At 40.2% G+C, this 21,721-nt stretch overlaps 1 protein-coding gene and 1 long non-coding RNA gene across 2 annotated transcripts; one reads left to right on the forward strand and one right to left on the reverse strand.

The window, feature by feature from the left end:
• The first annotated feature begins 1,160 nt into the window (after positions 1-1,160).
• Positions 1,161-14,197, forward strand: emc4 (ER membrane protein complex subunit 4). Its single transcript, XM_047386009.1, has 6 exons — positions 1,161-1,313; positions 3,981-4,125; positions 8,322-8,436; positions 9,613-9,766; positions 9,889-10,049; positions 13,256-14,197. Exons 2-6 carry the CDS (start codon positions 4,022-4,024, stop codon positions 13,289-13,291), a joined length of 570 nt encoding a protein of 189 aa, XP_047241965.1. The 5' UTR covers positions 1,161-1,313; positions 3,981-4,021; the 3' UTR covers positions 13,292-14,197.
• Positions 13,280-21,712, reverse strand: LOC124880713. The gene is made up of 3 exons (XR_007041435.1): positions 21,566-21,712; positions 20,056-20,169; positions 13,280-14,422 (listed from the first exon to the last, which is right to left on the reverse strand). It is a non-coding gene; the product is annotated as an uncharacterized LOC124880713 (long non-coding RNA).
• Between the last annotated feature and the right edge of the window lie 9 nt (positions 21,713-21,721).

Raw genomic sequence — 21,721 nt, forward strand, 5'->3', positions numbered from 1 at the left:
AGCCTCGATGCACCATTGCTGTTGTAAAACACAGTGGTGGCAGCACCATACTGTGGGGATGCGTTCTTCCCCAGGAAATAGGAAGCTGGTCTGAGTATTTGGGTTAATGAATACAGCTAAATGCAAGGTAATCATGGAAGAAAACCCGTTAGACACTGTAAAAGATTTGACCGGTGCAGAGGTTTGCCTTTCAGAAGTAAAGGACAATTACCCTAACTTTACAACTAGTCAATATGGAATGGTTTAAATTAAAACATATTCATGTTAAAACATGAAATCCAACTAAGAATCTGTGCCAAGACTCTATGAGAAATATATACAGTGACTTGTAAAAGTATTCATACCCCTTGCACCTTTCCACATATTGTCACATTACAACCACAAACATAAATAAATTGTATTGGAATTTTATGTGAAAGACCAACACAAAGTGATATACAACTGTGAAGTGGAAAGGAAATCATACATGATTTCTTTTGTTTGTTTTTTACCAACAAAAAACTGAAAAGGACATTGTGCAAAAGTATTCAGCCCCCCTGAGTCAATACTTTGTGGAACCACCTTTTGTTGTAACAGCTGCAAGTCTTTTAGGGTATGTCTCTACCAGCTTTGCACAGCCAAAAAGTTCGAAGGGGAAGGAATACTTTTACAAGCCACTGTATGTTCACAGAGACTCTCCAATTTGAGTTTGAGCTACATTGCCAAGACGAATGGGTAAACGTTTTAGTTTCTAGATGCGCAAAGCTGGTAAAGGCTTGTCCGATAGGATTTGCAGCAAAAGGTAAGTCTTCACTTAACTTTAAAAAAAATCATGTATATTTGCATTCTACTTCACAATTAATGCTTCTTTTCTTTGTTCATCATATAAAATCCATTAAAATGCATAGAAAATGTGAAAACGTTTAAGGAGTATAAAGTCTTTTGCATGCCACTGTATAACCTTGCATAACTGTATGTAAACAGGTGGCTACTATTTAAGCTGCCTTCAAGATTATTTGATTTTAATGAGGACTAACGTAAAATGTCCTTTCTCTTTGTTTAGCTAGAGCACCGAGAAAAAAATAATATATGGATCAATGTGTCGGAAGCTTCCTCTCCAATATGGCGGCATCGCTGACGTACCAACTAAAGGCTGTGCGACGTTTACGTATACTACGTCTCTGAACGTAACTGCGCCATCATTGCGGGCCTAAGAATCAGCGAGTGTCGGCGGAACAAGTTGTTCTTTGGCTGTCCTTACGGGCCAGTGTCTTTAATTTTTCTTGAAAAGAAATTTTAAACGAGAGCAGCGGTAGTTTAGATGTCTTTGTAAGGTAAGCTAACCTTTACCAGCGTGCGTGGCTTGAACTGTACGACGTTAGCTGACAGCAACACCCAGTCTGCGCTGCGTCGTGCTTCTTCTTCAGCTGCTGCTGCTGTATTTATTGGAACAACTTAAACCAACTAATATCTAATTCCTAATCAAAATCTCCCTACTTGTTGCTATTCTGTCTTACACAGGTCACTATGTTAGAAAGCTCTAACAAAACAATTGCTTTATTAAACTTGCATCTTTTTCTACACAAACGTGAAGTTTGTAAGCGTGCTTGTGTCACATTAGCAAATTTGACATCTGTGACAAATAAAAAGATCTTAGAAGTGCTGGTTATTTCTATGTCAGCTTCTACAAATGGACGTTTTCATGCTTTCTGCTGTACAGGTCCTTCTCAAAATATTAGCATATTGTGATAAAGTTCATTATTTTCCATAATGTCATGATGAAAATTTAACATTCATATATTTTAGATTCATTGCACACTAACTGAAATATTTCAGGTCTTTTATTGTCTTAATACGAATGATTTTAGCATACAGCTCATGAAAACCCAAAATTCCTATCTCACAAAATTAGCATATTTCATCCGACCAATAAAAGAAAAGTGTTTTTAATACAAAAAACGTCAACCTTCAAATAATCATGTACAGTTATGCACTCAATACTTGGTCAGGAATCCTTTTGCAGAAATGATTGCTTCAATGCGGCGTGGCATGGAGGCAATCAGCCTGTGGCACTGCTGAGGTCTTATGGAGGCCCAGGATGCTTCAATAGCGGCCTTTAGCTCATCCAGAGTGTTGGGTCTTGAGTCTCTCAACGTTCTCTTCACAATATCCCACAGATTCTCTATGAGGTTCAGGTCAGGAGAGTTGGCAGGCCAATTGAGCACAGTGATACCATGGTCAGTAAACCATTTACCAGTGGTTTTGGCACTGTGAGCAGGTGCCAGGTCGTGCTGAAAAATGAAATCTTCATCTCCATAAAGCTTTTCAGCAGATGGAAGCATGAAGTGCTCCAAAATCTCCTGATAGCTAGCTGCATTGACCCTGCCCTTGATAAAACACAGTGGACCAACACCAGCAGCTGACACGGCACCCCAGACCATCACTGACTGTGGGTACTTGACACTGGACTTCTGGCATTTGGCATTTCCTTCTCCCCAGTCTTCCTCCAGACTCTGGCACCTTGATTTCCGAATGACATGCAGAATTTGCTTTCATTCGAAAAAAAGTACTTTGGACCACTGAGCAACAGTCCAGTGCTGCTTCTCTGTAGCCCAGGTCAGGCGCTTCTGCCGCTGTTTCTGGTTCAAAAGTGGCTTGACCTGGGGAATGCGGCACCTGTAGCCCATTTCCTGCACACGCCTGTGCACGGTGGCTCTGGATGTTTCTACTCCAGACTCAGTCCACTGCTTCTGCAGGTCCCCCAAGGTCTGGAATCGGCCCTTCTCCACAATCTTCCTCAGGGTCCAGGTCACCTCTTCTCGTTGTGCAGCGTTTTCTGCCACACTTTTTCCTTCCCACAGACTTCCCACTGAGGTGCCTTGATACAGCACTCTGGGAACAGCCTATTCGTTCAGAAATTTCTTTCTGTGTCTTACCCTCTTGCTTGAGGGTGTCAATAGTGGCCTTCTGGACAGCAGTCAGGTCGGCAGTCTTACCCATGATTGGGGTTTTGAGTGATGAACCAGGCTGGGAGTTTTAAAGGCCTCAGGAATCTTTTGCAGGTGTTTAGAGTTAACTCATTGATTCAGATGATTAGGTTCATAGCTCGTTTAGAGACCTTTTTAATGATATGCTAATTTTGTGAGATAGGAATTTTGGGTTTTCATGAGCTGTATGCCAAAATCATCCGTATTAAGACAATAAAAGACCTGAAATATTTCAGTTAGTGTGCAATGAATCTAAAATATATGAATGTTAAATTTTCATCATAACATTATGGAAAATAATGAACTTTATCACAATATGCTAATTTTTTGAGAAGGACCTGTATACTGCACCGGGTTCATTAGAGCTGACTTGGTTTATGTTTGAGATGTATTTAGGCTTTTATCAGAGTTTATTAGTATCTACATTTTCATCAAGGTCTCTGTCCATGATAGTTTGATATTTTTACTCTGTGTTACTATGTTACCCTGCTTAGTTATATTTATGTTGTCCAGTCATTTTGGCTGAGGGAGGTTTTGCTTTTCTGCATTTTATGTATACATTGGTTTTCATTGTCACAGTACAACCTTAAATTTTAATGTATTTCATTGGGCACTGAGAAGACCAACACAGTGTAGTGCATAATGGTGAAGTGGAAGGAAAATTATCATTTTCAAAATTTTTATACAATCATATCAAAGCAGGTTATTAAATGCACGCCAAACCTTTCAGATTTGTTCCTGTAAATGAACTGGAAAACCATGTATTGTTTTCTTTCTCGTGCATTACTTTGTGTTTGTCTATCCTTTGAAATCCAAATAAAATCCCCTAATGTTTGTAGTTGTGATGAGACAAAATGAGAAGAAGTTCAAGGAATATTTTAGCAAGGCACCATATTCTGTCATCTGCAATGAACCCACAGTTTCCTTCAGTCTTTATGAGACTGCTAATATTGCTTTAGTTGATCTTTCAAAAGTGTCGCATTTAATCAATATAATCATATATGATATATGCAGGTGAGCATTGTCTCTGAGGACCAGCGGTGAAGTTTGTTGTCATGGCGTCTCCAGGGGGACAAGGAGGAGGAGCTGTGTCCACAAGAGGAGGCAGCGGGGCCCGAAGGATGAAGTGGGCCCTTGAGCTCAGTGTGGGAAACTCCAGGTAGACGGCAAAGCAAAACAGCCTTGTCACTCTTCTGTATCCACCTATTGGGACCTTGCCATTGTTCACATACAGGTCCTTCTCAAAATATTAGCATATTGTGATAAAGTTCATTATTTCCCATAATGTCATGATGAAAATTTAACATTCATATATTTTAGATTCATTGCACACTAACTGAAATATTTCAGGTCTTTTATTGTCTTAATACGGATGATTTTGGCATACATCTCATGAAAACCCAAAATTCCTATCTCACAAAATTAGTATATTTAATCCGACCAATAAAAGAAAAGTGTTTTTAATACAAAAAACGTCAACCTTCAAATAATCATGTACAGTTATGCACTCAATACTTGGTCGGGAATCCTTTTGCAGAAATGACTGCTTCAATGCGGCGTGGCATGGAGGCAATCAGCCTGTGGCACTGCTGAGGTCTTATGGAGGCCCAGGATGCTTCGATAGCGGCCTTTAGCTCATCCAGAGTGTTGGGTCTTGAGTCTCTCAACGTTCTCTTCACAATATCCCACAGATTCTCTATGGGGTTCAGGTCAGGAGAGTTGGCAGGCCAATTGAGCACAGTGATACCATGGTCAGTAAACCATTTACCAGTGGTTTTGGCACTGTGAGCTGGTGCCAGGTCGTGCTGAAAAATGAATTCTTCATCTCCATAAAGCTTTTCAGCAGATGGAAGCATGAAGTGCTCCAAAATCTCCTGATAGCTAGCTGCATTGATCCTGCCCTTGATAAAACACAGTGGACCAACACCAGCAGCTGACACGGCACCCCAGACCATCACTGACTGTGGGTACTTGACACTGGACTTCTGGCATTTTGGCATTTCCTTCTCCCCAGTCTTCCTCCAGACTCTGGCACCTTGATTTCCGAATGACATGCAGAATTTGCTTTCATCCAAAAAAAGTACTTTGGACCACTGAGCAACAGTCCAGTGCTGCTTCTCTGTAGCCCAGGTCAGGCGCTTCTGCTGCTGTTTCTGGTTCAAAAGTGGCTTGACCTGGGGAATGCGGCACCTGTAGCCCATTTCCTGCACACGCCTGTGCACGGTGGCTCTGGATGTTTCTACTCCAGACTCAGTCCACTGCTTCCGCAGATCCCCCAAGGTCTGGAATCGGCCCTTCTCCACAATCTTCCTCAGGGTCCGGTCACCTCTTCTCGTTGTGCAGCGTTTTCTGCCACACTTTTTCCTTCCCACAGACTTCCCACTGAGGTGCCTTGATACAGCACTCTGGGAACAGCCTATTTGTTCAGAAATGTCTTTCTGTGTCTTACCGTCTTGCTTGAGGGTGTCAATAGTGGCCTTCTGGACAGCAGTCAGGTCGGCAGTCTTACCCATGATTGAGGTTTTGAGTGATGAACCAGGCTGGGAATTTTAAAGGCCTCAGGAATCTTTTGCAGGTGTTTAAAGTTAACTCGTTGATTCAGATGATTAGGTTCCTAGCTCGTTTAGAGACCCTTTTAATGATATGCTAATTTTGTGAGATAGGAATTTTGGGTTTTCATGAGCTGTATGCCAAAATCATCCGTATTAAGACAATAAAAGACCTGAAATATTTCAGTTGGTGTGCAATGAATCTAAAATATATGAATGTTCAATTTTCATCATGACATTATGGAAAATAATGAACTTTATCACAATATGCTAATATTTTGAGAAGGACCTGTACATTTTAGATCATCTGCAGCACATTGGTCTGCAGTCGTGTTTCCCAAACCTTTCAGCTTCTGATCAATTAAATAACAATGGTAGATACTTGACACCCTTGACTATTGGTTCAAGTTAAAAATGTCATTGTACCTTTCTTTTAAATATCTAAATAGCAATTTTTTTTTTAAATGTATGTATGATTTATTTTCTTTTTTTTAAGACCTGCCATTGTATAAGGAATTCATCTCTGATCTACAGTTTTCACTCCAGACCTATAGGTGGCAGTAAAATGCTTGTTTGCTAATAGTGATTTCAAGAGAAAAGAAAGATTCCTGCATTCCTTGAGAAGAAACTAGTCCAGTTTGTGGATACCACTATTCTCCTCACACACCAGCATCCTTTTTGTTCTTCTTTTGTTGAACTTATGTCTTTTTCTCACCACTGCCGTTTTTAAAGGCTATTTTGATTTTTTCGAGGTCTCTATTTGCTCGGCTAGCCAATAATTTTTTTTTGCTGTATCGGCCTCGACAGGTAACGTTTTGGTCTGAAAATAAAAACAAAAGCTATTTTTCCAGTGAATGCACCGTACCTAAGCCACCAGGTCACGCTGTGGGATGATAACTATACCTTTAGCTATTTTCCGTTTCACTCAAGTGTTTTAAAATCAAGTCAGGGGAAGCACAAAACAATGTATTTAAGCCATTTAAAAATAAACTCTTGATGTTCCCAAACGTTTCCATACCATCGCCCCCCAAACAGCATTATGCCCCTTTTCCATTGGCTCGATTTGGCCCTACTCGACTCCACTCATCTCACTTTGCGAGCGTTTCCATTACAGTTTTTTCCATACCGGTACCTACTTTTTTGGTCCCTGCTCCTGAGCAGGTAAGACCTAGGCTAAGTAGGGACTATATGTAACCTGACCAAACTGCTGTGCACTGATTGGCCGTAGGACCAGGAGAAATGAGAAGGTTTTCTATGAGACAGTGCAGGGAAAAGTTAATAAAACTCAAGAGCAACTACAATAATATTAAGGACCACAGTGGCCTGAGAAGGTCAAACATGTCATTTTACCATTTATGGGTCATAAACCATGCCTGAAGGCTGACAGAAAAGAAAAAGGACAAATCACCTTTCTGAATTACACGCAGGCAGAGTGCTATATTTAATAACATCCTAAATCAGCTGATCACACATAAAATCAGCTGTTCAGAGGCACAAACATTTCCCCCAAAACACAAAAAAACAAAACCACCATGAAACAACATGTTTGATTTGGAAATTTATTTACGGTCCTTAAGCTCCCTCCTCCTGCAGATGGAGGAGGGAGCAGGCAGACAGCAGCTGCCCGTAATCAGACTGTCTGCATCGGACCAAACAGGAGGATGAGTCGCTGAATCTGCGGAGCACGAACATGCAATAACCAAACTAAAACTAACTTCAAAGGTCAAAAGTCTGCGGTTTTGCGCTTTTTAGTCCTTGTCCTCGTTATTGCCATGGATAAGACAAAAACTTTTTCATAAAGCCCAAAATTGTAACTTCTTCAGGCAAACTTTAGAGCTTCACCATCCAGACAGCAGCATCTCTCATCTCTGCTTCTCCTGCCACACCCCCTCACATCCCCACTTTGAAAACCACTGCCCTGGAGGATTAAAGCTAACTGTGCTAATCACTGAAATGAAATGCTAAGGCCAGTTTTCCATATGATTTTTTTTTTTTTTATTGTTTCAAAGTAATGGTAAAATCCTGTTTTGCACACAGTTGGATATAACCTCTGGTCCTAGCTTGAACAAATATGAAAACTCAGTTGGAAATTGGCCACAAAGTTCTGATCGGGTCATTTCAAAACGCATTTTTACGTGTTGTGACATTTCAGTCATTTGCAATAAAACCACAGTTTTTTTCAGCGCTTTGCTTTCAACAATTTGTATGAGCTTTAGCATTTTGGCCACTTTCAAATAAATTACAAGTGGGCATCTTGGCAGTGGAAGTCATCATCTAACTCACCACACATATGATGGGCACCTGGAATATAATAAGCCAGGATATATTGCAGACCCAGCAGTCCTTGCACATTGATAATGTGATGGTATTAAATATTAGACATAGTGTGCAGCTCTTGGGTCATTCGATACAACGGATATCACATTCCCACTCATCACAGTCTGGTAGTCAGTGGATCTGCCTGGTCGGCTAGTGAAAAGTGGTTTGTGTTGAATCTCTGATACCAACAGAAGCATCCAATGTGTAATTAACACACCCAATCACTGGCTGATTAAAGACACTAACTGTGAAATTGTGAAGTTGCTTGTTAAAGTTGAAAGTTGTTGCGCTGGTTCTTTGGGATGTCATGAAGCAGCATTTTCCAATCCTACAATTGTTGTACCTGACATCTGGTTGAAGCCCAGAGGAGATTTGAGCGGCCTGTTTCCTTCACCAGTTAGTCTAAAGGATTGCTTCCTGTGCAATAACACGGCTCTGGATGTTCCAAACATGGCTTGATTACAAGCTCAACTGTTGCTGTCTGCAGGAGTCGCGGTGACCGACAAAGCGGCCAGGGAGATGTTGTTTACCCCATCGGCTACTCAGAGAAACCTGTTCCCGACACCAGCATCCAGGAGACTGACAAGAACCTGGTGGAGAAGGTGAGGGGAGATTAACATGTTATTTTATCTAACATTTTGTTTCTCATTTACTATCAGAACTTCTAAGTGTTTGTTTTCTAATTAAAGCTTAGCTTATTTGGTCTTTTGCTACAAAAAGACATCAGGAATGAAGATGGTATGCATACCTGTCAATGTCCTACACATCAACAAGAATAGTAAATGACAGCAGACCTAATCTAATCAAATAATCTGTAAATGACAATGAGGTAGAACAATAGAAAGAAACTCATTTTAAATACAATATACATGGAAACACTACCAGCAATTGACTTTAATTATTACAGGACTGTCTCAACGAGTCCTCGTTAGCTAAAGCTGAGTGGAGCACATAAAGTGATAAACAAAATAAAACAGAAGATGCACCAATCAGAATCCTGTGGCTGATTTCCAGTCTTGAGTTTTGGGAAGGATTTGACCTGCTTGCCTGTAGAGATTTAAGGCCAAATCTTCGTAGGAGCTGTCACTTAGAGAATATTTAAGCTTTCAAAGTACTTTTTCCTAGCCTTCATGAGGGGTGAATATTTTTTTTATATTGGAAGCAGAAGCAATTAGCATGATTAGCTTTACTAAAACAGCAGTCTCCATGTGTATTCCTTTGAGAATTTCCAAAAGGTCATCAACATTTCCACATCCAGGATATTGAATGACAGAAAAAAATTAAACGCTCAAAAAAATAACTCAGTGCAACATTCCTGCAGTACTTTCAGCCTTCCTGTTGTCTGCTGAAAGTTGTGCTCTCTCCCGCAGCCTGAAGAAACTGCATACATGTCTCAGTTTGTTTTAGGAAACAGTTTCTTTTTAAATCGCTTCTTCCCTCTCTGTGTTTCTGCTGAGATGACTTTAAACACCTGACTGATAATGGAAACAAATAGCTAACTTTGAGTCTTCTTTGCTTAGCAACGACATTTACCTTTGAAATGCGTTGTCAGCAAGATTAGATTATTGAGGGCCAGTCAACCTAAAAATTGGACAATTTCAGTCATGATCTGTTTTCCCTGTGCATCTCTAAATGACATGTAAACATAAATAACTGGTCTTTACGCTCCCCTAAAGGAGCTGCTGTCCTGAATCTTAGAGCGTGACTCCCATTTGGGAAAAACCTTGAACAGGTCTGCTGTTCTGCACTTCAGTTTCTCTCCTCTTCTTGTGTTGCAGCGCTGCTGGGATGTGGCCCTCGGGCCCCTAAAGCAGATTCCCATGAACTTGTTCATCATGTACATGTCTGGCAACACCATCTCCATCTTCCCCATCATGATGGTCTGCATGATGGCCTGGAGGCCCATACAGGCTCTGATGTCAATGTCTGCGAGTAAGTATCCAGGTCGCTCGCCTGTTTCACTCTGAGTTACTGGTGTTACAAGACAATTTTCTTTGCCTGCATCAAACCCGGTTCGTTTTTGCCTTCTTAAACGTTTTGTCCACCTCTCTCAGCCTTCAAGCTGTTGGAGAGCTCCAGCCAGCAGTGGCTCCAAGGGCTCGTCTACCTGATCGGTAACCTTTTAGGAGCAGCGTTGGCCATATACAAGTGTCAGTCGATGGGGCTGCTTCCAACGCACTCGTCTGATTGGCTGGCTTTCATAGAGCCGCCGCAGGTAATGTCACAAACTCACAACAGTACCGACTATGAAAACTGAACAAAAGGTCTTTTAGATGATTAAAAATTGACCATGTCATGGCAATAAATGACTACATAGTGTTTGTTCCAGAATGGTTCCAGCTCTTTTAAAATGGGTTTTATTTTCATAAATCCTAATATGGTATCAATAACTTAGCCAGCCATAGTTCTGGTGTCAGATCAGCAGAGGGCAGAATATAGTCATGCAGTCCTTTCATTCTTTAGATATAGTGATACAATTAGAGCCAAATAATGGTAATTTGTAGAGATGCACGTATCATTCCACCCGATTTACAAATAGTTACCTCTGATCGGTGATCAGCAGGTAAAATACTGAAAAATCTGATTTTCTTTCCCTATTCATAAAATGCATTAAAGCTAAGAAGTCCAACTGTTTTCCATCCATACATGCATCAAATAACAACATGTACTGTAATGCACACTTTCTGAGATAAACCGCTACCTCCATCAAAGAACCTGCTGGACATATTTTTCTCTTTTTATAGGTTATAGTCCTTTTGAAAAAAAAAAAACCTGAACCGGTCCAAATCAGAACTGGCGGGTCAGACTTAAACAAAAAAAAACAGAAATAGGCCTGGAAAAAAGCCTGACTGTTTCATCTCTGGTGATATCTATAAGAAGTTTTAAAGAAAACAAAAAACTCATTAGCTTCTTCCAGTGACCTTAACATACATACCGGCACATTATTCTACTAATAAATTCTCCTATTCCTTTTAAACATCATCAAATACACAAATAATCCAACTTTCTCCATTTAGAATTAGATTTGTTTGTTTTTTTTACACGGTATAAAGAACAGCATAAAAGACCAATGGTTTGGATCACTCAGGCACATTTAAAACAGTAAGCTATCTAATGGATAAAGGTCATCTTCATCTATGTGTGCCATATCACAAATGGCAAACTGAGGCAATGTTTGGTTAAAAGAGATTTGAATCAATTATTTGAATTGTCTACCCATCTGTTGGTGTGCTCAGTGTGGTTGGACATTTTCCCTCTAAATTAAACAGTTTTTGTTGAGTTCAGAGTTACTTTTATTGTGGCGTTTTTACCATATTGTCAGTTTTTCAACATAGATGGGGTAGAGCCGTGGTTTTTAATATGGGCAGTGTGGCTCTCCCACCAGGGTGTTAGTCTGTCAGAGGGCGGCTCAAGCACTTGGAAAAACGGTTTGAATGAAAAGGATAGTCAGTTCCACCCTGCAGGAGCTTTGTATTGTTTGTTTATTATATCCTTGTTAGATAATGAAAGAGATGTTGGCATCTGATTCCTATTGGTTGCAAAATGAAAGGGCTATTTTGCTGTTTAAGAAATCTGGCTTGCATTTCATCATCCCTAGTAAAAAACCAACAAGACTTATTCTGGTCAAAGATGAATTTGATTGTTCTATATTCAGTCTTTACAACACAATTTGGGATTTATACATTCGATTCGTTAAAACAAAAAAAGTGTATTTTGATTTTTGTGGGTTTAGGACCAGCTCAGACTGAGACAAGAGTGAAAACTACAATATATAGACAGATCAAACCTGGACTGCGTTATTCTGCACTGATTACTAAGTTTTTAGAACACAGTTTAGCCTTTTCAGTGGATGCCTGTAAAAATTTCCTGTTGCACTGGTTTCTGAAGTAACTGGTTGGGTTGAAACTGGAGCAACAAGATGTGAGTTTAACTGTTCTTGTAGTATCTCTGAATTACCCAGCAGGTTTTAATGTGGTATTTGTCTCGGATGTTCAACTTTTGTTTGTAGTTAAGCTTCACAGAACTGGTCTGTCCTACTCTGTGGAAAGCCAGAATGATGTTAGACACGTTTTTCTGAAATATTTGAGTTTTGAAACACCCATTCCAATGACTTTTCTTCTTTGGCATGAAGCTCCGTTGATCTACAGGCTTCAAGCACGCCTCTTTAAATTATTGAGCTACACAGAATGGGCAGAATGCAGGTCATGACTGGCGGGTCTTTTGCTTTTTTGTAAAAATAAGGTTTATGCAAAAACTGAGATTGATGTGGTTCGTGATGTTGGACTGCTGTGCATCTTGGGTCAACTGAGAACCACTGCTTATCAGTGTTTTCCTGGGAAAATGTAGATCACAGCACTTGAATGAATGAATAATAATGTGAAACTTGCCATCCATTTAGAGGCAGTTTTTGCTGATTGATTCTCCCCCCCGTCTGTATCTCCGCAGCCTGACATGGACCCCAACCCTAATTATAATCCATCATGTCAGGATTGATTTCATTTTCACTGCATCACTAGCATACACAGGAAATGTCTCTAATGGACCTTGGACCTTTGTTATACATGTTAACTAAATGTCTGCCTAATGACACATGCTATGTTTCATTTTGTCCAGTCTTCCTAACAAATGTTTGAATTATCGGTCCAATAGGACGTTCTGCGTCAGGTTAGACAGGTTTACCTTGGACTCTGCTCCTCTGACCTGTGGGGTCCCACGAGGATCCGTTCTGGGCCCTTTATTATTTTCATTTTATATTCTTCCACTAGCTGACATCATTGGGACATTTTCTCATATTTCTTATCACATCTTGGGTCAGCGACTGGCTGCTTAGGAGTTACATTTGACACTTCATTATGGTTTGATTCACACATCCGATCTATTTCTTGTTCTTGTTTCTTTCATTTAAAGAACATCTCTAAAATACATGCCATGGCCTCCCAAGCAGATCTAGAAAACATTCATGCATTCTAGACTATTGTAATTCCCTGTTTATATGTCTGGACAGACCTTCAACCTTTCACCTTCAAGCCAGCCTTCTTATTAAAACGAGTACATTTTCTCATATCACCCCAGTCTTATGCTTCTTACACTGGTTCCCAGTTCAGTTTAGAATTTGTTTTAAAATGATTGTCCTGACCTACAGGGCTCTAAATGGCCTTGCTAACTATTTGTGTCAGCTTTGAACTACCCACTCTGCTCCTCGTAGCCTTCAGTCACAAGCTTCACTTCACTTTGCTTTACTGATTTACGGACTTTTAAAATCCAATTGAAAGCTGTTCTTCTCCGCCAGGCTTTTATGTCATGATTTGATTGTATTTTTATTTAGATCTTAATGACATTTTCCTGTGCAGTGCTTTATGACTTTGTATCTGTGAAAGGTGCTTTTATAAATAAACTTCACTTTTGTTTTGTTCTGGACAGAGGATGGAGATCATGGGCGGAGGGATGGTGCTGTGAAGTGGACTCCTGCAGAGGTCACACACTGTACATATTCCACTCTTCTTCTCGCCACACCACCAGGCAGCCCATCGCCGCGGAAACTAAAGCCTGACTTTTAGCCATTTCCAGATGCCATCAGATCCAGACTCGACCATCAGTTAAAACAGACGTGTTCACTAAAACAGCAGCAAGGTGTGCAGCAGTTTATCATCAGGGATTTCTCCACCATGTACTTTAACATCCCCTCTCTTTTGGCTTTGCTGCTGAACCATTACTTTGGTCTTCCTCTCCGGAGATACGCATGTTTTTTAATACTCTCGTGAAGATAATAAAGCCAGCGGACAATCTTGTTGACTGCTGTTCAGCTACTGCCATTTTCTGTCCAGATAAAATTAATTTCATGGTAGACAATTAACGGGAGTATTTTATAGCTCACGGTTCAGAGACCCTAACATCACTGATAAAATCCTTTAGTCCAGATGATTCCTGGAATTGTATGGCAGTCCGTTTAGCTTTTATCTAAAATTTAGTTCCAGTTTTGATTTTCTAGTGAAATGTTTCTGTTTGTCAACACGGTTTCAATCTGCTGTCCAACATCATTAACAGTTTTAATTTATAGGTCTGTTTAATTTATGCTGATTTGCTCATGAAAATGTTCTATAAATAAATCCTTATTGTTTGAATTAAAATGTTTTCAACTGTCAATAAATATATTGGATGACAAATAAGATGAATTTTTGCTTATTGTTGGGTCAGATAGCTTTTCTTGATGTTACATATTTGATAAAGCTGTCCTTTTGTTTTTATTTCTTTAACAAATGTTAACATATTTTTGTTAGACTGCATTGTATCAGGTAAAAGCTTCTCAAGTTATCTTTGGGCTTTTTAGATCTAACTGCAATAAATATATGGGCTTATACTGTATGTGGCTGCTTCTCGGTAAATTAATGTCATTGAAAAGTTCATTTATTTCAGTAATTCTGTTAAAAGATGAAACAAAGAATTATTTTACACAGAGTGAAATGTTTCAGGTGTTTAATGCAGAGATGTTATGTGGCCTACGCAGTCCTTGTAAAGACTTCTGGGTTGAGAGGTGTCACTGGCAGCCTCCACAAGGTCAGACAACCGGTTCGATGTGTCGTAAATTACCTAAATGAAGGGAAACGTTTAAAAAATTTAACGGTACTTAAATCGGAGACCATGTTACCATTTGTTTTATATTATTCTGTCCAAAAATAACTGATTATGGTGGAAGTATTTTGATGTGGTTTCTGGTATGATTTAATTGGAGTTTTGAGAACAACTGAACATCTACAACACCATGTGGTCCAAATCAAACTTGGCCTTACTGTTTTAATAATGAAGATAACACACCTGAACGTTTTGCTGAATTTAGAAATATTAGAAGCCAAAGAGTTCATGTAAAAACTAGAAATAATGCTAATAGTAATACTGAGAAAAAAATTTTAAATGAAGGGTTTTGGACTTTAAAATACTTTCCTAATTTTTGACCTATAATATTTAATATTTTTTGGGAAAAAAAGACAACTCTTCAAGCAAGATGGTTTCTGTTTGAACAAGCCAGGAGCCAGACGTCTCACATCTAATCTCTTCTATTCAGTAAATAATCCGCCAGCAGCTTCGACCTTCAGCAGAGAACATGGAGTATCAACAACAATGATAACGCTGTCTCTAACAGCTCCAGCAGAAACAACCAGCCAGTTGGCTGAGAAAGAGAGGTCATCACAAAAGGTCTCCCCGTCGAAATCCACAGGAGAAGTGGACCCCCCCATTATACCCCCCAGACCCCCGGTAAACCCCCCTCACCCCAGACCCTGACCCAGACCCTGACCCAGACTGCACAGAACTCTCCCATCTCCCCACTGAGCCCGCTTTTTGCTTTACTGGATTCTGATGACATGAAAGGAGCTCTTAAAATCGGGACCCAAATGGCTCTGACATCTTCTCCATTCAACACCCCCCGTGGCCGAGGCCATGCTACTAAACCAACATCTTCCAAATGTCGCAGAGCCCCAACACCTCCTAATCTATCTCCTCCTAATCAGGACCTTCAAATCACTTCTCTGTGATACAGTCTGGGCCCCAGTGGTAACTCTATCAGAAATGAGCATGTCCAGGAAAAACTTGGGCCCCTAATAGGAGATAGTTGTAAAATCTCTGTTCTTATACGTGACAGAAAGAGCAAAGCCAAAAGGATAAGAGACAGTAATAAACAATCAACAAAAGCCATAAACTGTCAGGTACAACCAGACACAGAGTTAATATCAGCAACTAAGTCATATAAACTGACTTTATTGAACATTACATCTGTCAGAAAAATCATTTTTAATCAATGACTTCATTACTGACCACGATCTTGATGTTATGTTTTTAACAGAAACATGGTTACATAAATTTAATGAAGCTCCCATTCTGATAGAGGCGACGCCTCTGAACTACAATTTTCTTTGTGAGAGCAGACAGCAAAAAAAAGGTGGAGGGGTGGCAACTTTGTTTAAAGATTTATTAGAGTGTAAAAAAGTATTTCTGGGCAAATTTGACTCTTTTGAATATTTGGCTCTCCAGGTAAAGAGCCCGGTCCGAACCATGTTCTTGAATATTTGCAGGCCTCCTAAGTCCAAAACAAACTTTATCAGTGATTTTAATGAGCTTTTATCTGTTATATGTGTTTATTATGTCTGCTTAATAATTGTGGGAGACTTCAACATTCACATGGACAATCCTGAAGACAGAAGTGCAATAGATCTATGTGACACTCTTAGAAATTTTGGTTTGACTCAACATGTTAAACAGCAAACGCACAAACAGGGACATATTTTGGACTTGATCATCACTAAGGGTCTAAACATTTCCAAGGTGTCTGTAACTGATGTTGCTCTATGTGACCACTTTTCTGTTATTTTTGAAAGCATCATCTGCAATGGCTCAGTTTGCCAAAGAGACATTATAAGAAAACGCATCTTTAAGGACGGTGCTGCTGAAACCTTCAACCAGATTTACTCTTCTACCTCCACTTGGCCCTGTAACACTATAGATGAGCTGGTAGATAACTTTCATTCTAAAATCTCAGACATCATTGATTCAATTGCTCCAATTAAAGTGAAAGTCGTTTCTGGGAAGAAAATGTCTCCGTGTAGAAGTGCTCCACCAGTCAGAAGTGAAAAAAAGGTGTTGAATAGCTGAACGCAGGTGGCGAAAGACTGGACTCCAGGTTCACTATATGATCTATAAAGAGAGACTATACAGATATAACCAACAACTGAAAAATGCAAGGGAATCTTTTTTTTCTGAGATCATCAGCAAAAACATTAACAATGCTCATGCATTATTTGCCACGGTCGACAGGCTAACAAACAGTCCTGTAACTGTAGCATCTGAACTTCACTCTACCAGGACCTGCAATGAATTTGCTAAATTCTTTACTGAAAAAACCCAAATGATCAGAGGGGCAGTCAGCACATCCACATCAACTCCAGTACGAAAGTTGTCTCCAACTAGAACTGATTTTGACAAAATTTCCCAATTCCACCAAATAAACTGCAAAATCTTAGAAGAAATCGTACAGCAACTAAGCTCTTCTTCCTGCTGTCTCGATGTTTTACCCACAGCTTTCCTTAAGAAAGCTTTGCCTGTAATAACATCTGATTTAACACAAATAATAAAAACGTCCCTTTTGTCAAGTGTTTTCCCCCAGGCCCTAAAAACAGCAATTATCAAACCTCTATTGAAAAAGAGGAACTTGGACAAGCTGCTACTACAGAACTACAGGCCTATATCAAACCTCCCCTTCATCAGTAAGATTATTGAAAAAGCTGTGTTTCAACAGTTAAACAACTTCCTAACAACGACCAACTGCTTCGATGTCTTCCAGTCAGGCTTCCTGCTCACCACAGTACAGAGACTGCTCTTGTCAAGGTGTTCAATGACATCCGTATAAATGCAGACTGTGGAAGAACCACAGTGCTGGTATTATTGGACCTTAGTGCAGCATTCGGCACTGTTGATCACTCCATTTTATTAGAGTTCCTGGAAAACTGGGTCGGCCTTTCTGGTACAGCACTCAACTGGTTTAAATCCTACTTGAAGTACAGGGACTTTTTTGTGTCAGTAGGTAACTTTACCACAGAGACCACAAAAATCACATGTGGCGTTCCCCAAGGGTCCATCTTAGGGCCCCTCCTATTCAATATCCACATGCTCCCCATGACTCAGATTTTAATAAACAACAACTTAGATTATCATAACTATGCAGACGACACAAAGCTATACGTTACGATGTCACCAGGTGACTATGAACCCATTCAAGCACTGGGTAAATGCTTAGAAGAAATCAATGCATGGATGGGCCTAAATTTTCTTCAGCTGAATCAAAACAAAACTGAAGTAATAATCTTTGGACCAAAGGAAGAGCGTTTAAAAGTTATTACACAGCTTCAGTTAATACAGCTAGAAACTACCAGTCAGGCTCAAAACCTGGGTGTAGTGATGGACTCAGACCTGAACCTTCAGGGGCACATAATGGTAGTAACTAGGTCGGCCTTCTATCACCTAAAGAACTAAGAAAGTGGAGCACATCATCCTGGTTCTAAAGTCCCTACACTGGCACCCTGTAGCTCAGAGAATAGACTTTAAAATACTTCTGTTAGTCTATAAATCACTGAATGGCTTAGCACCAAAATACATTACAGACTTGTTGTCAGTGTATCAACCAGCCAGACCTCTCAGGTCATCTCGCTCAAATCTACTCTGCATACCCAGAACCAGAACCAAACATGGAGAAGCAGCTTTTAGTTCTTATGCTCTACTAATCCGGAATAAGCTGCCAATAAACTGTAAAAGCGCCGAAACCCTAAGTTGCTTTAAATCAAGATTAAAAACTTACAGGTCCTTCTCAAAATATTATCATATTGTGATAAAGTTCATTATTTTCCATAATGTCATGATGAAAATTGAACATTCATATATTTTAGATTCATTGCACACTAACTGAAATATTTCAGGTCTTTTATTGTCTTAATACGGATGATTTTGGCATACAGTTCATGAAAACCCAAAATTCCTATCTCACAAAATTAGCATATTTCATCCGACCAATAAAAGAAAAGTGTTTTTAATACAAAAAACATCAACCTTCAAATAATCATGTACAGTTATGCACTCAATACTTGGTCGGGAATCCTTTTGCAGAAATGACTGCTTCAATGCGGCGTGCATGTGGCATGGAGGCAATCAGCCTGTGGCACTGCTGAGGTCTTATGAAGGCCCAGGATGCTTCGATAGCGGCCTTTAGCTCATCCAGAGTGTTGGGTCTTGAATCTCTCAACGTTCTCTTCACAATATCCCACAGATTCTCTATGGGGTTCAGGTCAGGAGAGTTGGCAGGCCAATTGAGCACAGTGATACCATGGTCAGTAAACCATTTACCAGTGGTTTTGGCACTGTGAGCAGGTGCCAGGTCGTGCTGAAAAATGAAATCTTCATCTCCATAAAGCTTTTCAGCAGATGGAAGCATGAAGTGCTCCAAAATCTCCTGATAGCTAGCTGCATTGACCCTGCCCTTGATAAAACACAGTGGACCAACACCAGCAGCTGACACGGCACCCCAGACCATCACTGACTGTGGGTACTTGACACTGGACTTCTGGCATTTTGGCATTTCCTTCTCCCAGTCTTCCTCCAGACTCTGGCACCTTGATTTCCGAATGACATGCAGAATTTGCTTTCATCCAAAAAAAGTACTTTGGACCACTGAGCAACAGTCCAGTGCTGCTTCTCTGTAGCCCAGGTCAGGCGCTTCTGCCGCTGTTTCTGGTTCAAAAGTGGCTTGACCTGGGGAATGCGGCACCTGTAGCCCATTTCCTGCACACACCTGTGCACGGTGGCTCTGGATGTTTCTACTCCAGACTCAGTCCACTGCTTCCGCAGGTCCCCCAAGGTCTGGAATCGGCCCTTCTCCACAATCTTCCTCAGGGTCCGGTCACCTCTTCTCGTTGTGCAGCGTTTTCTACCACACTTTTTCCTTCTCACAGACTTCCCACGGAGGTGCCTTGATACAGCACTCTGGGAACAGCCTATTCGTTCAGAAATGTCTTTCTGTGTCTTACCCTCTTGCTTGAGGGTGCCAATAGTGGCCTTCTGGACAGCAGTCAGGTCGGCAGTCTTACCCATGATTGGGGTTTTGAGTGATGAACCAGGCTGGGAGATTTAAAGGCCTCAGGAATCTTTTGCAGGTGTTTAGAGTTAACTCGTTGATTCAGATGATTAGGTTCATAGCTCGTTTAGAGACCCTTTTAATGATATGCTAATTTTGTGAGATAGGAATTTTGGGTTTTCATGAGCTGTATGCCAAAATCATCCGTATTAAGACAATAAAAGACCTGAAATATTTCAGTTAGTGTGCAATGAATCTAAAATATATGAATATTAAATTTTCATCATGACATTATGGAAAATAATGAACTTAATCACAATATGCTAATATTTTGAGAAGGACTTATATTTGTTTAGAGTGGCCTTTGACTGTGCCATCTAGGCATAATTAGTTGCGTTTTCCGTCCAATTTTCCTTTCATTTTCTTGTCCATTATTCTATTCCCTTTATTTTATTTTACTTTTTTAAATTACCTCTGTTATTTGATTTTATCATTTGATTTGTTTTTCTGTGTCTGTATCTGTGTTTATTTGCTTTGTGATTGTATTGTAATTGTATGTACAGCGCTTTGAGTGTCTCGTTGCTGAAAAGCGCTATATAAATAAACTTACCTTACCCATATACGTGATCTTGGAACCATTTGAAAGGCAATTTCAAATTATACCTGATGTCATGGAAGGTCAAAACCTCAGATGTAGCAGTGAACAGGCTGCTGAAGCTCCCCCCTTGTGGATGACAGATGATACAAAATATGTAAACAATGATCAGTGAATAAAAGTTACATACACTAAATAAGTTAGGGATAATTGGCTTTTGGGTGAAATTCATGGAAAACAAGTTCACACTGCAGTGATGTATCATGAAAGTAGGACACAAGTAGAAGCATGCAATGGTGATTTCCTCAACTGAATCAGCTTATTAAAACAAAAGCCAACTATTGTGGTAGGAATATCACAACGAAAATGTCAGTGTCTCAATACGTATCATGTGCCCTTGAGCATCAATTACAGCTTGACAACGACATCTCAAGCTGTTCACCGGTCGACTTATTGTCTGCTGAGGCATAACTCTTCTTGACAGGCGGCTCTCAGATCTTTAAGGTTCTGGGGTACAGAGTTATGAGCCCCTAGACGGCAACTCAGCTGAATCCCATAGGTTCTCTATGGGATTCAGGTCTGGAGAAAGAGCAGGCCACTCCATTTGAGGTACCTCTGTCTCCAGCAGCCGTTGCCTAATATGCAACCTCGATGAGCTGGAGCAATGTCATCCATGAAGATAAAATTAGGCCTCTGTTCATGAAGAGGCACAATGACTGCATTAATGATGTTATTCAGGTAGTATGGGCTGACGTGACAGTGAGGTGCCTCTTATCTCCATTAAATGTGCCTGGAGTTCATTCATCATTTGGTTCTGCATGCCACTGTTCACAATGAGGCCTGCATTAGTGTGGGATGAGACCCAAAGGAGTCCACTTCTACATCTTTCTGTGACTCTTTCAGTCTCTGTATGTTGCAACCTGCTGATGACCCTCTGTGACCCTCTAATCTCAGTGTTCACTTCCGCCTGAAGTGCAGCTGTTTGAAGCCTCGCAATGGCGATGTACAGTTGGATCAATTGTTATGTGTCATTTTGGCCTCGTGATGTCAACATGTGAACAGCATGACAAAGAGGACTGTTTAAATACAAATTCTGATTGAACCAGGAAATGTATCGATCGATTCATGAATCCAAACACCTGTTGTGTGTTTGCTGTTAAGCTCCTTAGTAGAGAACAGCCAGTTGTGCCAAAAGTATTAAAACATTAAATAGTTGAACATGTGCATTCAGACGTTTGGAGAGGGTCACATTAAGTTCCCTCCCACACCTATAAAGGTGTGCATTTTAAGTTCATCCTGAAATTTCACCTGAAAACACACACATTAGATAGATAGATAGATAGATAGATAGATAGATAGATAGATAGATAGATAGATAGATAGATAGATAGATAGATAGATAGATAGATAGATAGATAGATAGATAGATAGATAGATAGATAGATAGATAGATAGATAGATAGATAGATAGATAGATAGATAGATAGATAGATAGATAGATAGATAGATAGATAGACAGACAGACCTCTGCTCTAATTTATCCCGAAGGTGTTCAAGAAGGTAGAGCTCAGGACTCTGCGCAGGCCAGACAAGTTTTTCCTCCTGCAGCTATGGAAATGATTGCTACACCCTTCAGTCTTGAGGCGGTGGTTCAGTTTCTGGGACCGGTGACTAGCCTGAA

Source organism: Girardinichthys multiradiatus, chromosome 14 (genome assembly GCF_021462225.1).
Source record: "Girardinichthys multiradiatus isolate DD_20200921_A chromosome 14, DD_fGirMul_XY1, whole genome shotgun sequence".
In the NCBI taxonomy this organism is placed as follows: domain Eukaryota; kingdom Metazoa; phylum Chordata; class Actinopteri; order Cyprinodontiformes; family Goodeidae; genus Girardinichthys; species Girardinichthys multiradiatus.

Bases quoted from the DNA above. Each gene is read 5' to 3' on its own strand.
- emc4 (XM_047386009.1), top strand. From the start codon at position 4,022: ATGGCGTCTCCAGGGGGACAAGGAGGAGGAGCTGTGTCCACAAGAGGA. The intron at 4,126-8,321 runs GTAGACGGCAAA...TGCTGTCTGCAG, and splicing joins CTCAGTGTGGGAAACTCCAG to GAGTCGCGGTGACCGACAAA. The intron at 9,767-9,888 runs GTAAGTATCCAG...CACCTCTCTCAG, and splicing joins TCTGATGTCAATGTCTGCGA to CCTTCAAGCTGTTGGAGAGC.